The following is a 16,696-nucleotide window of genomic DNA, read 5'->3' on the forward strand; positions in this document are numbered from 1 at the left end:
GTTCAGCCACTTAAAGGAGTCTCCACCATATTCACACCGGGGGTCACTAACTTACTGCCCCCTACAGAGCCCATAAAATAAATGGTGGCGGTTGTCTTACGTAAAGGGATTGTTTAGAAAACCCATTCTCGCTATATAGGACCCTCCTATAGCTCACCCTGGAGGACTCAATATGAATGGTGTAATACCGCATTCCTCCTGTAGTGGCGCTGCAGGGAAATTGAAGTTTTTCCTTCAGATCATAGTTCATTGCAGGGTGTCCTTATTCCCTAGAATCAGTTTTTAGCGGGGGTACTAATATAAAGTCGAGGCACCAATGTTACAGAAAAATTTGGGTCCGTGCTGAGCTGCAAATCTCTCAAAACGTAGAAACTGTAGTCATTAAAAGTTGCTCCTAAAGGGGGCACTCCACTTTGGACAACTTTCAACCCAAGTCAATCACTGAATTTGGTGCTGTAACCTTGAGCGATCCTCTGTAATCTGTGGTGGAATCAGCGTTGCCATATCCCTGCAGCTCCCCCTCAGGTGAAAAGAAGTAATGCACAGTTCTCATTGCAATCAATAGGCTTTGGCGTTCATGGACATACTGGGTCCTCCAAAGGAAAGGACGCTCTTTCTCATCACTTTCTAATATGGAGTCTCGAAATGGGGTTTCAACCTTTTAAACCACTGCAGCGGCAGCAAGAAGGTCAGAGCCTCGGCATGGCCATCAGTCACCGGGTAGAGCGCCATCTATCTGACAATAGGGGAACAGTCAGGATAAAACTCTAAAGCAGGAAGGTTTTCGGTCCTTCCTAAATCATTGGGGTAAATGTTCGGGGACAGATGTCACTTTGTACAGCGGTGCGTAGATTTAGTGTGATTTGTAATGAAATGCTTCTCCCACTACAACCTTTCATCGAGCGCTGACCTGTGGACGGTTCAGGCGTTTGATTTACTGGAACGTTTTATTTTGCTGGAATTCATCAGGATGAATAAATTATCTGCGTACCGGTAACTGGATTATAAATTACATGTTAGCTGTTGTGTGGAGCGAGCGAGAGGGGCAGCTGGACGAGCGGAGACACCCAAATCTGCAGGATATAAAGAGGGGAGCGCGGCAGAGCGACCCCAAGAGCTCACAATCTAAGACCCTGATAGGAAATGTGCTAAATACGGCCATTGGTTATCTGTAAAGGGGACCTGATGTGCAGAGTTGGCATTTGTGAAAGGTCCCCTTTAAGGGCAGTGACATCACTACTAGTGGCCACCGGGGCACATGCCATAGACTTCGGGCCAGATGTCCCAGATCCCAGGGCGAGCACCGTGGTCAGTGAACCTGTGATAGGGCCGGGAGTAGGGGTGAGCGATCGGATCGGATTCCGATTGGCGATCGAGTAAATTTCACGATCGTGATCGGAATTCCAATCCCAATCTTTTCCGGCAGAGGTTAGTTCCCATAATGCTTTGCAACTGGCCAATCATTGTAGAAAAGCTAACACTAGGGTTGAGCGATCGGGATTGGGAAAGATCAGATCCCAATTGGCGATCGAGCAAATTTCACAATCGCGATCGGCTGGAAAATGATCGAAAATCAGATTTTAAAAACGATCCTGAAATCTCAAGATCGGCTCAACCCTATCTGGGAGTCATCGGCCTCATCGGCCTCCTGCTTCAGCCTGTCCGGTAGGATCACATAGATGATGTCATCACAATACAGGACAGAGTCTCGTTGTGTCTGCTGGTTGTGAGATCCGAGTCAGGTTATCAGTATGGCAGTATTGTTTAGCGGCTGCCCTCTGGGGGGCGCTATTACTTGGAGGGTCATTATAATGATATCTGAAGATTTTAGGGGCAGCGAAGCCGGTAACATAATAGGGGCAGGTGAGGAAGGAACAGGTGGAAACCTGGGGGGAGGGGAATTAGCAGGATGGGAGTTGTCAGAGGCTGAAAAAGAGGAAGGAAGGTCAGAAAAGCAAAGATGTGGCTGAAAGGAGACGCCATGGCGGTCTGGGCCAGAAGGAAAAGAAGGGAAATAGGAATAATGAAGATGAAGATGTTTCGTGTTAGTAACTGCGCTGTATACATCTACAGATCATCTATATAGTACTAGTACCACTCCTATATGGTCACTGTATGGCAGTAATGATGGTCTTTGTGACGTGGACGTCATGCAGTGGCAGTATGTTATATACAGTATATATATGTACTCACTATATGGAGGGAATATTATGTCTTGGTATAGCAGTAACAATGCTTTGAGCATTTTATATGTATAGAAACCTGTTATTGGGGTGGGGGGGGCATGTGCCTTGACGCCTGTGCCTATGATCTATTAAGACTCCAGCAGCGCCCCATTATAAAGGAGCCTTTCACCTAAACCTCATTGCCTCCTTCACTCCACTGCTTCTGGCATAGTAGCCCCCACCATTCCCAAGCAATCAGCACTGCTAGTTTTAGATGTGTCAGGTGGGCGGTCCTTGGCTGGAGCAGACAGACAGGGACCGCCCACATGACAGTAGAGAGCCTTCTTGTACTGATAGCTCAGGAAGGGTGGAATGGTTTCTGCCCGACATTACTATACTCTCTGCCTTAGATCCCAAAGATGATACTGGAAAGCCATAAACCATCCGAGATCATGATGGATAATAAGAATAAGCTGATGTATAAGTGATATTACACAGGCTGCTCCCTGATATCGGGGCCTGACGTATTCTCTCTCCAGGATAGTAATGACTAGTGATACGTAGAAATCCACCGCCAGTGACTGACAATTCCTTCCGCCTGGCGCTGAGTTATAGATTTTCGCCACATTTTCCGCTTCGCCTCTCGTATCACACCTGTGTCACATTATTTACTTGCACTTCACAACAGATGTCCTCTTATAATCCCGACACGTTAAGTGATCCTCTCGCTACGAGTATAATGAATGGAACAATCTCTGCTGAAGAAAAATCTATACAAGTCAGGAAACCGATACAATGAGCGAATGTAGTGAGAGCCGACAGGTCAGCGGTGGAGATGAGCGAATACCGCGCCGTCCAGTAGGTAGTCCAGCGAATATTAAGGGACTCGACATATTTGATTCTGATTGAATACCACGCGGTAAACGCAGTAAAAATTCGTATCCCCTCCCACCTTCCCCGGCGCTTCTTTTGCACCAATAACTGTGCAGGGAGGTGGGACAGGAAGCGAGAAAACGGAGGCATCGAAAAAAATAAGGAAAAAGACATTGGCTGCCGAAATCAGGTGACCTCCGATTTATAAGAATAGTGGCCGCCATATTCGTGTCAGATGTGGTTTGCTGAGATAGGGAGACATTGTACTGAGGGTGAGAGAGAGATTGTGGCTTCTGCTAGGCAGGAAAACATTGTAACCAACAGATCTTATCAGGGCTACACTGCAGGAACAGCGTACACATGCACTGCACCGGCCACTGATGCGTCAGGAAATCCAGTCCACAGTCCAAGTACTGGAGAGGGGCTGTCAGCAGTGCCCCCTGTCAGTAGCACAAGGGGACGAGGGGATCCAGGCCGCAGTAGCTCGACTCCAATTATATACTGGAGAGGGGCAGCCATCAATGCCACAACATGGAGCGGGGTGCAGGGTGTAGTGCTGATGTGGCCCGAGCACCAGGAGCCTAGACTAGGGTGGATAGCAGATACTGTAGACCCCCAACCAGCATGTCCCGTCCACAGTACAGCTCCATGTGTCTGTGCCAGCACACAAGTTCCTCGTCCTCCTCCTCCTGCTCCAACACCATTACCACCTTCACCGTAAATAAATAGTTACCCCCCCCCCCCCCATTAATGTTTTAGGGGTCACCCCAAGGGCCAAAAACTAAAACTCTGCTGGTTAAAGGCTCAATTCACTTCAAGGGCCAAAAACTCTGCAGGTAGAGGCTGAAGTCACCTGAAGGGCCTCAATCCCTGCTGGGAGCTCAGCTCAAGGGCCTGGAACTTAATTTGGAAGGGCTCATGTTAAGGGCTAGAAAAGTGAATTTTGGAAGGTCTCACCACATCACTCACACACACACACACACACACACACACACACACACACACACACACACACACACACACACACACACACAATGACAGGTCAGGGTGGGGGCTGTTGGATTTCCCATTGTCTATTCCATCTGTCATTGTCATGGGCAACGTGATTTAAAGGGGTGCATGCTAATGTTTCTTTAGCTTAAAATTTGTCTTTCTGTCCATACCATTGTGGAGGAAAGAAGGTTTCCAAGTATGTTTCCACTTTCATAGAGGTTGTACTCAGTAGAACCCTATGTACAAGAATATATTAGTTCTATATCCTCTCCATATACATTTAGCACTTTGGCGTTTCCATCGGTGATTTCCTCTGTATTCGGCCTCATTATCAGCATTTTGCTTTTCTCCAGGACTTGCATTGTCTTGATGTAATTGCCGCAGCTCTTTGGATATTTTGCATCTCTGCTCCTTCTGTCTCTATAGACACTTTGGGATGTGGATTCTCTCATATAGAAAACAGATCTCACATTGTTCATGGTCCAAAATAAAGGGGGTGGGGAGTTTGAAGGGAATATAAGAGGGGACTACAGCTAAGGTGTATTTGCCTTGTATACTCATTAAAGCCTATAAATCCTATTCGCTGGAGATTTGTCATTTATCAGGAGAAAATCTGTGACAATCACTCTATAGGTTGAATGAAATGTATAGTGTATGTTACTGTCAATTGTTAGTAAAATAGTTTTATATATATATATATATATATATATATATATATATATATATATATATCTCCACACACTTTTTCATTGCATTAATGTGATATAATAAAAAAATAGAATTAATGAAGTAAGAAAACCAACCTGGATCAAACTGCACGAGGCTGGCACTGGTGTGTGTGAAGTCCTGTCCCAGCCGGGCTGAAATCTCCTGCACCTATAATCCAAAATATTCTTTATTTTTTAGGATATATAGAAGGTATTTTTATATCGAGTCACAAAAGTAATAAAATATTTAAAATTTAAAAATTAAATTTAACAAATTCAAATATAATCAGTAAATACAACATAATAACTTTTAATAATAAATAACTTATTGTCATTTTATTATATTATACTGTATTATTTTATTTTGTCAAATTAAGAAGAATTACATTTATATTATATTATATTATATTTAATTTATTATTATCAAAAATTATATTAATTGTATATTTTGTATTAATATTTATTGAATTATTGATCTACATTTTATATAAAATATTAAGTTTCTATATCTATTTTATATAATAGTTAGATGCATTATATGTCATATAATAAACAGTTGTCTCTATTTTATATAATATAATAAACATTATATAATACTTGTATATATTTAATATCATATAATACATTTTTATAATAAATAGATGTGTATATTTTATATTATTTAATAAATCATTATGTATACATTATGTAATATAATATATCATTGTATACATTTTATATCAAGTAATAAATAATTAATTGTTATATACATTTGATACAATGGTTGTATAAATAGTTCTATACGTTTGATATAATAAATAGTTGTATATATTTAATATTATTTAATAAATCATGATGTATACATTCTATAATATAATAATTGGCTATATACATTTGATACAATGGTTCTATATAATAATACAGTTGATTATATGATTGTTTCCATTTTTTATCACTATTTTAATAATATACAATCTATCCATGTATGTGACATTGATTAGTAACATTAGGATACATTGTATACATTCTGTAAATCTCAGCACTCTGCACAATCTTGTCCCTGGGGGGTAGAAACTGAACAAGCAAAAATTTGGAACAATGGACTGAAAATAAAGAATTGGTGGTTGCTTAAAGGGGACTTCTATCCAGGCCTTGTTATCTGCTTGCACACTCGTTGCGTTTGGCTGGGCTTATCGTTGTGGAGCAGATTCTCACGGCCTCTTATCTTTGCCTTTACATTTCCTTGCACACATCACCACCGGTGGCCCCTCATAAATACGTCTCTGTAAAGCCTAAACACCTTCCGGATTTGGCAAGCAGAAATAGGTAAAGCCTTCGCTGCGGGGGAGTCGCTCCGAGGCCGCTCTGTGGAAACTTCCCAAATTTTGCAAGTTGACAAAAATATTAATTGAAGCCACAAAATCCTTAAGATTTGAAGTAACCAACAAATATGGATTTACGTTCTGGAATATACAGATTGGACTGGCAAAATCTGAGCGGCGGAACGAGTGACGGCCGCCATTACTGTGACCATATGACTAGTCACCCAAGAGACACAGAGGAGCAACTGGAAACTGTATAAGAAGGTCCCTACCTACTGTGCTCCATATATGACACTGGTTTTTGGACCTCCACCAGGGCCTGGAGCAATGATACCCCTGTATGAATGTCACATAAACCTGCACCAGTATGCAAAATCTTTCTTCCACTCCCTCTCTCCTATGTCTGTGTGTGTCAGTCTTTACTGTTCTGGCATTCTGTTCATGAACAAGTAATATTAGGATGAGTAGAGCTTTCCCTCTCAGTGGACCTTAGTGAAGTCTTCTCCTCTTGTGAAGTAATTTGGTCTGATACCAGTAGCAAAAAAAATCTTATATGGAAGGATATATTCTCCGTATATTGTTACAGGATGAGATATTTTATATTATTGTAACGTGACATAGAACATTATTACATGACATTGATGTATTGTATATTGTAACATTATAACTTATGTACAGGATAAATTGTATTTTATCACATGATGACATATTGTATATTACATGATGACATATAGTATTTATATAAATATACATATAGTATTACATTATATCATTGTACAGTATTACAGGATGATATATTATATACATATTATATAGGTTGGCATATTGTATATTATTACATTATGACTATTGTATTTATCAGACTTTTCAGACTATCCACAAAAAAATATTAACATATTGCAGTTTTTCCCACCAGCCAGAATAGGTTTTACTGTGTAGCTTGGACATGTTAAGCAGAGTCTTCTCATTATCTACTGTAGGTGGTCCAGTTAATAACATCTGCAGAGGACTAGATAAGGTTAGTAAGGTCGGCCATACACTTGTAATACCTACCAGAAGATCACTTATTTGAGATTAGTGGATTTGACTCATCTAAGTGTGATGTATAGGTCCTACTTAAAGGGAGTGTGATCAGAACCCAATATATCGAGTATCGAGCCCATGTACAATATAATTTTACCTTTATTCCAACAAATGCCGGATCTTTGCTGCTCCCCCGTCTAATCACTTTCAATGCGAGAGTTCCAGCGTTCTCACAAATACGATAATATGATTCAGCCAATTCTAATACAGACCAGCTCAGCTCAAGTCTGCAGATATACATAAGAATAACACATTGAGAAAGTGGGAGAGATAGATAGATAGATAGATAGATAGATAGATAGATAGGAGATAAATAGATAGATAGATAGATGACAGATAGATAGATAGATAGATAGATAGATAGATAGATAGGAGATAAATAGATAGATAGATAGATGACAGATAGATAGATAGATAGATAGATAGGAGATAGATAGGAGATAGATAGATAGATAGGAGATAGATAGATAGATAGATAGATAGATAGGAGATAGATAGATAGGAGATAGATAGATAGATAGACAGTAGATAGATAGATAGATAGATAGATAGATAGATAGATAGATAGATAGGAGATAGATAGATAGATAGATAGATAGATGATAGATAGTAGATAGATAGATAGATAGGAGATAGATAGATAGATAGATAGATAGATAGGAGATAGATAGATAGATAGATAGTATATAGATAGGAGATAGATAGATAGATAGATAGATAGATAGATGATAGATAGGAGATAGATAGATGATAGATAGGAGATAGATGATAGATAGATAGGAGATAGATAGATAGATAGATAGATAGGAGATAGATAGATAGGAGATAGATAGATAGATAGATAGATAGATAGATAGATAGGAGATAGATAGATGATAGATAGGAGATAGATAGATAGATGATAGATAGGAGATAGATAGATGATAGATAGGAGATAGATAGGAGATAGATAGATAGATAGGAGATAGGAGATAGATAGATAGATAGATAGATAGATAGATAGATAGATAGGAGATAGATAGATAGATAGATAGATAGATAGATAGGAGATAGATAGATAGATAGATAGATAGATAGATAGATAGGAGATAGATAGATGATAGATAGGAGATAGATAGATAGATAGATAGATAGATAGATAGATAGATAGAGGCATCCTTGCTATATTTCTGACCTCTATGCTACTTGGGTCCTCTCTATACTAGACACATTGTATCTCTATGGACATTGACTTACATTTCCGGAGAAATCTTATTTCCAGTTGGATCAGAAATTTCAAATTCAAAACTGTCTGAATTGAGCTCAAACAAGGGGTTTATGATGTAGCGAATCATCCTCTGGTTAATTTCTCTTTGTGTAAATGTTCTCCCAATATGATCCCCTGTAAAACAGATTCATACACAGCATTGATACAAGAAGCCTCATGAACATCTTAAGACATGAGGAAGAAAAAGTCTAGACTGCACAAACAAGATCTGGCACTGCAGGATCCAGAAAACCAAGATTCTTCCTTCATTGCCTTTCTGGCAGGTATGTGTAATACTGGGGTATGATCGATCTTAGTCATAGTCTTACAAGAGAAGGCTTACAATCGAGGAGGTCTTGTGTGGACTGAGAAGTGATGAAGGTCGTCTTTAGGTACAACCACCATATTACAGTAAAGAAACAAAACACAAACTCTTTTATAGTGCAAAGTATAGGTTACATTCCATTTATGGTCTAGCTTTTGGTCCAGATCCAGGGCCAGGTTATCGTCCAAGTTATGGTCCTGGTTATAACACATGTTACGGTTCAGATTATGTTTCAGGTTATGGTCCAGCATGAAGTCCAATTTATGATCTAGATTATGGTCAAAATTATGGTCTAGGTGTTAGTCCAGGTTATTATCCAAGTGTACGGTTCGGGTTATGGTGCATATCACAGTTCAGATTATAGTCTGAGTTATGATCCAGGTTATGGTCTAAGTATAAATCAAGGTCATGGTCCATTTATAATTCAGATTATAAATGGTTGAGTTCCAGCTTGTCCAGGTTATATTTTGTATCCAGATCATAATCTAAATGATTGTTCAGACTTTGGTCAAAATCATAGTCCAAGCTATTATCCAAGTTATGTCTGGGTGATGGTCTGGTTTGTTGTCCAGTTATAGTCCTAGTCTTGGTAAAGGTTGATGTCCAGGTTATGGTCTATGTTAAGGTCCAAGTTATAATTTGTGCATGTCATAGTCCCTGATGTGTTCCAGGAATGGTCCAAGTCATGTTCCAAATTAGGATCCAAGTTATGTTCTGTTTTTTGTCCCATTTTATGGTCTAAGTTATATTCTAAGTCATAGTTTAGGCTATAGGTCAACTTATGGTCCACCCTACAATATCGGTTATGGTCCAGGTTCTAGGTTATGGTGTGGTTTATGGATGTAAAACCAGATCGGTAAAGCAGAATCACAAAAAAACATTCACAATTTACAGTTTGTCAAGACTTGACAAGGTAATCAAAAGATGAAGTCTTGACCACATGAAGCTCAATCTCCAATGGAGGTAGAATTGAGCAGAACAATCCCATCATTTATGGAAATACATTGTGGAATCCCAGCACATTGATAAAGACGGCCAGACTCTGAAGAGCTAATGGGAAAAGAGGAAGAAGATGACAAAGACAAACTTAAGGAAGAACTTAAGGAAGCTGAAGACCAGAATGGATGACTACAGCACAGTTACCAGGAGCGGAGGACAACCTGATGACTATTGTAACATTGTATCAATCAGTCACATTCCTTTACCTGTTTTTGCATTTTCCAAGTGTCCGAATCGTGGAGATCTCAGAATGACATATAAGAGGTCTTCATCTGCACTGTCAATGTCTGAAGCTTTGAGGTTCCGGGATGTGATCTGGATGGCAGACCTTCCATCCTTCATGGTCTCCACCACGGACGGATTTTCCTTGCTCACTAGTTTTGGAGGTGTTTTATCCACATGGTTCACCTATAGGAAGACAGAGGAATCATAGAATTAGACTTCTTATAGTAGATGGATGTTTTTCCTGTTTCTCCTAATAGGTAAGCGCCCCTTGAGGCAGAGTTGCACTTTTCGTGTAGGACTGTTGGAGGAGTTGGGGGTCTATCGAGTGCTTGGGGTAAAAATTCCAGTCAATCGGACATTGGAAGAAATTTAGTCTAAAACAAGGAGTATAGAAAATGGATAATGTGCCTGGAAATTTTTGAAATTTTGCTTATACAATGGCGGAGGCAAGTCATGGAGGGCCCGAGCGTAAGGATTCATCTTCTTATCTTTGTTTTTCATGGTTTCCGAGTCTGTTACCGCAGAGATCGTGAGGATAAGTTTTCTCTTTTTTCACCTGTTTGGATAATTTGCGGGGCCCCCGGGGGGCGCTCACCTTCATGCCTCTGTCCAGTTCATTAGCCGCTTCACTAACTGCATTCTGCTTTTCTTAAATGATGGCTCCCGACCTGACGTCTTGTGACATCTGATTAGTAAACTAGGCCATGAATTTAAGAAATAAGCACTTTTCGCCTGCCGGGCCCGTTAACCCCTCGTGTGCCCAACGAACCTGACAACTCAGAATCTTCACGTATCGGCTTTCAAGGGATACATATTATATATTCTGCAACCTCTTTCTAAGCAGCACATGTTACTCTCTACATAAGACGTGAGTAAGGGCATTGTCGCTACAAAGGAACCAAAAAGACTTATCGGATAGTTTTTGAAAGGTCCGACCAGTTAATAAAACCAATTTAAGGCAAAAAAAAATTTTACGCAAAGTCCAAATTTATCATCGTTACACCAAGGGCTGGATGTGATTGCTCCAGCAGAGTAAGAGTTAACTTCTATAATATTCTGCATCCATCATATGGGACTCACATCCATAAGGGATCTGGGCATACAAATCTTTCCAAAACACTGACTCCTGAACTTTTGCCAGAAGTATCCGTCCCCGGTGACAGTGAATGCAGAATTAGCCGGCATGTTATAACTGACAGATCTCGCTAAGCAGTTTAGTATGTGCGGTAAATCATAGGACGGGAGGAATATAAAGACGCAGCATTATAAGTCCTTACATTATTAATGCCGGAGGCTGAGACGTCTCTCGGCAAGGAGTGCTGGATCCCAAGCCTGCTGGCCAAGCATTTCCATAAATATAGTCAACATGTTCCAAGTGAGAATGTGCGGGTGAATGACTAGAGCGCCAGTGTGGATGGTGCAGAGACAAGGCCTGTTTCATACCCATCATATATGGTACCTAGCACATACTACATAGCACCATATGTGTACATTGCATATTGCCAAGGGGTGGAAGACGTTTTCCACTTTGGTAAACCGTGGCATAGATTGTCCAAGCTTTGGGTTGTGACCTCTTGGGTGTCGTGTAAACACTTCCAACTCCAGCTGAGAAATTTTTTCCACCCTACAGGACTGCAAACTGCCAGTGATCCTAATGGCTAGTATTATGGAGTCCTACAAAGGGGCCATTGATGAAGTCATAGCAATGTAACAAGGGACGGAGCTTGTACAATATATCCATGTAGGGAAGCTGCTCAGGGCTACTTGTAGGGGAAGAATAAAGTGGTAACAGTGTGTAGTGTGTAGTGGGAAAGGTGGATGTAACAGTGCTGAGTTGGTGGGGGAAATGTGGAAGTAGCAGAGCTGAGTCTGTGGGGGATATGAAAGCAGAGGAGCTGAATGTATGGAGGGAGAAGGCTGCATGCAGGAAAGAAACGTAGTATAGCTAGCTGTGGATAAAGGTAAAGCTGTGTTTAGAGAATATGAAGGTAGAAGAGCTGTGTGTGTGGGGAGGAAGAATAAGCAGAATAGAGGCAGTAGGCGGCTGTAAGGGTGCATTCAGACTACGTAACGCCGGGCGTGTATGAGAGCCGTACACGCCGGCATTACGGCAGACTGCCGAACACTTCCCATTCACTTCAATGGGAGCGCTCGTAACAGCGGCGTTTACGAGCGCTCCCATTGAAGTGAATGGGAAGTGTTCGGCAGTCTGCCGTAATGCCGGCGTGTACGGCTCTCATACACGCCCGGCGTTACGTAGTCTGAATGCACCCTAAGGGTGCATTCACACTGAGTAAACGCTAGCTTATTTTGTAGAGTAAAATTACACTTGTAAATTTTGCTATCCCATTGACTTCAATGATATTTTTTTACAAGTGTAAAAATACGCCAGTAAAAAATACGCCTGTAAAAAATACGCCTGTAAAAATACGCCTGTAAAATGTCATTGAAGTCAATGGGATAGCAAAATTTACAAGTGTAATTTTACTTTACAAAATAAGCTAGCGTTTACTCAGTGTGAATGCACCCTAAGACAAAAAGATGTCAAATATAGCACAGTAGGGTGGAGTTCCTGTTTCAGAAACTTTGGGAACTATTGATCTATACCAAGTGCCCTCCCTGCTGGGATCCCCATTGATTTGTTGCAATCTGTGGATTAAGACCTCAATTTCCTTGCAGCTCCACCACAAGGAAAGTTGAACAGTGTCAAAGGTCAGACTCACACCCCCTTATCTGCTTCTGCCTGACACCACCCTCCTGAAAGTACAGAACCTACATAGTAGGTCAGGGACCAAAACTAACAGCATTGATTGCTCGGGAATAGTGGGGGCTAGAGAAAAAATTCTAACTGTGCCAGAATCAGCAGAGGCTGGATATTAATTGATGTAAAGAGCTGGACTTGTTGGAGGAGATGAAACATCCTCTTTAAAGGTGGGTGCGGGCCTCCTAACTTCTTACTACTAATCAGAGATCATATAGGCCCTGTATAGGTGCAAGCAGAGGCAGAAGATATTGTGTATGGCAATGGTTTCACTGGAGCAAGACCTGGTGAGAAGAGCACAGAGATCGGTGGCCAGTGAGAGGTACGGGAAGAGGCTGGTGGTTGCGGCTGGCCAATGCTAGCCGGTGGCCAGTGAGAGGTTCAGGAAGAGGCTGGTGGTCGTGGCTGGCTAATGCCACTCTATTAGCAAAGTGTGCCTAGCAAACACTACTGGAGCGGTGGATAATGTAGGAGAACGTCCAGTGCAGATGTGGGACATGTCATGGACAAGACTGGGACGGGTGAAATTTATGAACTACATGTAAATATAAAGCAGATGTAACTTATTAACATGACGGCCATAAATACATTTTTCTATTTAATCTAATTACCTCCAAAAAATGTTCTGCAAATAAATCATTTCCTACGAGCGAGCCCCGGGGGTCATTTACCGAAATTCATTAATAGTGAGCACAAATCTAAAGACACACACAACATTACAGAAATCATAACACACACCAGAGACTTCTCCGACACCTTCCATCCCAAATGAATGCAGATTTCAGGTTCCTTCGAAATGCCAAACCTCATATTTACCCCCGGCGAGCCACAGGAACTTCCAACAAGGAGGCCGCAAGGTCCAAACGTCGTAAATTTGCAATGTTGAAGATGTGTTATTTGAACATGGATTATGACATGAATGCCGGGGTCTATCCCACAGCCGGGAGCACAACAGGACAACTTTACAGCCCTGGTCACAATGTGCAGTTTGTACAGAATCCCACAGGGCAAATGAAATGGCATTATTATTTGATCCCATAAAACCCTCTCAGTATCCCCCTCCCCAATGCAACCACCATCTTGGACCAAATACAAAAAGTCAGCACAGGATACACTCATGATTATTCATGGGAATGCAAAGTTCAAACCAATCCCAGGGACAGGGAAGGACATCTGCTGCAAATGGCCTGTTTATCCAAAAAGTTACAAAAAGATACATTTATTGCCCCCAATACACTGCAATCTGTCATATGGGGAGAGAACGCGGGGCCTTGTGTGGTCATATCGAGACTAAGACGTAAGTCTACAAGTATCTTCACTCTCTCAATAATAGAAATATCGGGGGAACTTACTAAGACTGGAGATCCATTCCCCAGCAATTCCCCGCCAGGCGCAAAACTCAATAGAATTACTAAGAGGCTCCAGTATAGCAGTATAGAATGCAGAACAACATCGCCACTATATAGAACAACTAAAGTGTAAGGAAACATTCAGACAACTTGTCATTTGTGGAAGTGTTTGTGTCACTAATACAAGTTGTCGTATATTTTATTAACACGTTGGCTCCTTTTTGTGAAATCCTGAATTTTTTTTCTCCTTTAAATCTGTATTTACAGCTGTGTCTGTATGTTATATAATGTCCGAGGTATAACTGTGACCCTGCAGTGACCCTCCCCCAACCTCACCTTCTCCATATATTACACAGCCCCCTACTCCCTACACAGTAAGGGGGCATTCACACGGAGAAAATTGGTGCTAATTCGGGGGCGATAACTTGCGTCAGAATCCACGTAGAAATAAATCCTCCCATTGACTTCAATAGGTTCCATTTTTAGTATTATAGTAGTTATATTCTTGTACATAGGAGCAGTATTATAGTAGTTATATTCTTGTATATAGGAGTAGTATTATAGTAGTTATATTCTTGTATATAGGAGTAGTATTATAGTAGTTATATTCTTGTACATAGGAGTAGTATTATAGTAGTTCTATTCTTGTACATAGGAGCAGTATTATAGTAGTTATATTCTTGTACATAGGAGTAGTATTATAGTAGTTATATTCTTGTACATAGGAGTAGTATTATAGTAGTTATATTCTTGTACATAGGAGGTAGTATTATAGTAGTTCTATTCTTGTACATAGGAGCAGTATTATAGTAGTTATATTCTTGTACATAGGAGGTAGTATTATAGTAGTTATTCTTGTACATAGGAGGTAGTATTATAGTAGTTATATTCTTGTATATAGGAGTAGTATTATAGTAGTTATATTCTTGTACATAGGGGGCAGTATTATAGTAGTTATATTCTTATAAATAGGAGTAGTATTATAGTAGTTATATTCTTGTACATAGGGGGCAGTATTATAGTAGTTATATTCTTATAAATAGGAGTAGTATTATAGTAGTTATATTCTTGTACATAGGAGTAGTATTATAGTAGTTATATTCTTGTACATAGGAGTAGTATTATAGTAGTTCTATTCTTGTACATAGGAGTAGTATTATAATAGTTATATTCTTGTACATAGGAGGTAGTATTATAGTAGTTATATTCTTGTACATAGGAGTAGTATTATAGTAGTTATATTCTTGTACATAGGGGGCAGTATTATAGTAGTTATATTCTTATAAACAGGAGTAGTATTATAGTAGTTATATTCTTGTACATAGGAGTAGTATTATAGTAGTTATATTCTTGTACATAGGAGCAGTATTATAGTAGTTATATTCTTGTATATAGGAGGTAGTATTATAGTAGTTATATTCTTGTACATAGGAGTAGTATTATAATAGTTATATTCTTGTACATAGGAGCAGTATTATAGTAGTTATATTCTTGTACTTAGGAGCAGTATTATAGTAGTTATATTCTTGTACATAGGAGCAGTATTATAGTAGTTATATTCTTGTACATAGGAGCAGTATTATAGTAGTTATATTCTTGTACATAGGAGCAGTATTATAGTAGTTATATTCTTGTACATGGGAGGTAGTATTATAGTAGTTATATTCTTGTACATAGGGGGCAGTATTATAGTAGTTATATTCTTATAAATAGGAGTAGTATTATAGTAGTTATATTCTTGTACATAGGAGTAGTATTATAGTAGTTATATTCTTGTACATAGGAGTAGTATTATAGTAGTTATATTCTTGTACATAGGAGTAGTATTATAGTAGTTATATTCTTGTACATAGGAGTAGTATTATAGTAGTTATATTCTTGTACATAGGAGTAGTATTATAGTAGTTATATTCTTGTACATAGGAGCAGTATTATAGTAGTTATATTCTTGTACATAGGAGTAGTATTATAGTAGTTATATTCTTGTACATAGGAGTAGTATTATAGTAGTTATGTTCTTGTACATAGCAGTAGTATTATAGTAGTTATATTCTTGTACATAGGAGTAGTATTATAGTAGTTATATTATTGTACATAGAGGTCAGTATTATAGTAGTTATATTCTTGTACATAGGAGTAGTATTATAGTAGTTATATTCTTGTACATAGGAGTAGTATTATAGTAGTTATATTCTTGTACATAGGAGGTAGTATTATAGTAGTTATATTCTTGTACATAGGAGCAGTATTATAGTAGTTATATTCTTGTACATAGGAGTAGTATTATAGTAGTTATATTCTTGCACATAGGAGTAGTATTATAGTAGTTATATTCTTGTACATAGGAGAGGTATTATAGTAGTTATATTCTTGTACATAGGAGCAGTATTATAGTAGTTATATTCTTGTACATAGGAGTAGTATTATAGTAGTTATATTCTTGTACATAGGAGTAGTATTATAGTAGTTATATTCTTGTACATAGGAGCAGTATTATAGTAGTTATATTCTTGTACATAGGTGTAGTATTATAGTAGTTATATTCTTGTACATAGGAGTAGTATTATAGTAGTTATATTATTGTACATAGAGGTCAGTATTATAGTAGTTATATTCTTGTACATAGGAGTAGTATTATAGTAGTTATATTATTGTACATAGAGGTCAGT

At 39.2% G+C, this 16,696-nt stretch overlaps 1 protein-coding gene across 1 annotated transcript in view; it reads right to left on the minus strand.

Annotated features, from left to right (window-relative positions):
- The window catches only part of LOC142218828 (FRAS1-related extracellular matrix protein 1-like), a 117,205-nt gene that overhangs the window by 5,647 nt on the left and 94,862 nt on the right, over window positions 1–16,696 (minus strand). The window contains exons 26-29 of the mRNA XM_075287784.1: window positions 9,899–10,100; window positions 8,359–8,503; window positions 7,220–7,349; window positions 4,835–4,907 (exon numbers count right to left, since the gene is read on the minus strand). Coding sequence (XP_075143885.1) covers window positions 4,835–4,907; window positions 7,220–7,349; window positions 8,359–8,503; window positions 9,899–10,100 — 550 coding nt within the window. The remainder of the gene's footprint in view (window positions 1–4,834; window positions 4,908–7,219; window positions 7,350–8,358; window positions 8,504–9,898; window positions 10,101–16,696) is intronic.

Source organism: Leptodactylus fuscus, chromosome 9 (genome assembly GCF_031893055.1).
Source record: "Leptodactylus fuscus isolate aLepFus1 chromosome 9, aLepFus1.hap2, whole genome shotgun sequence".
Classification (NCBI taxonomy): domain Eukaryota; kingdom Metazoa; phylum Chordata; class Amphibia; order Anura; family Leptodactylidae; genus Leptodactylus; species Leptodactylus fuscus.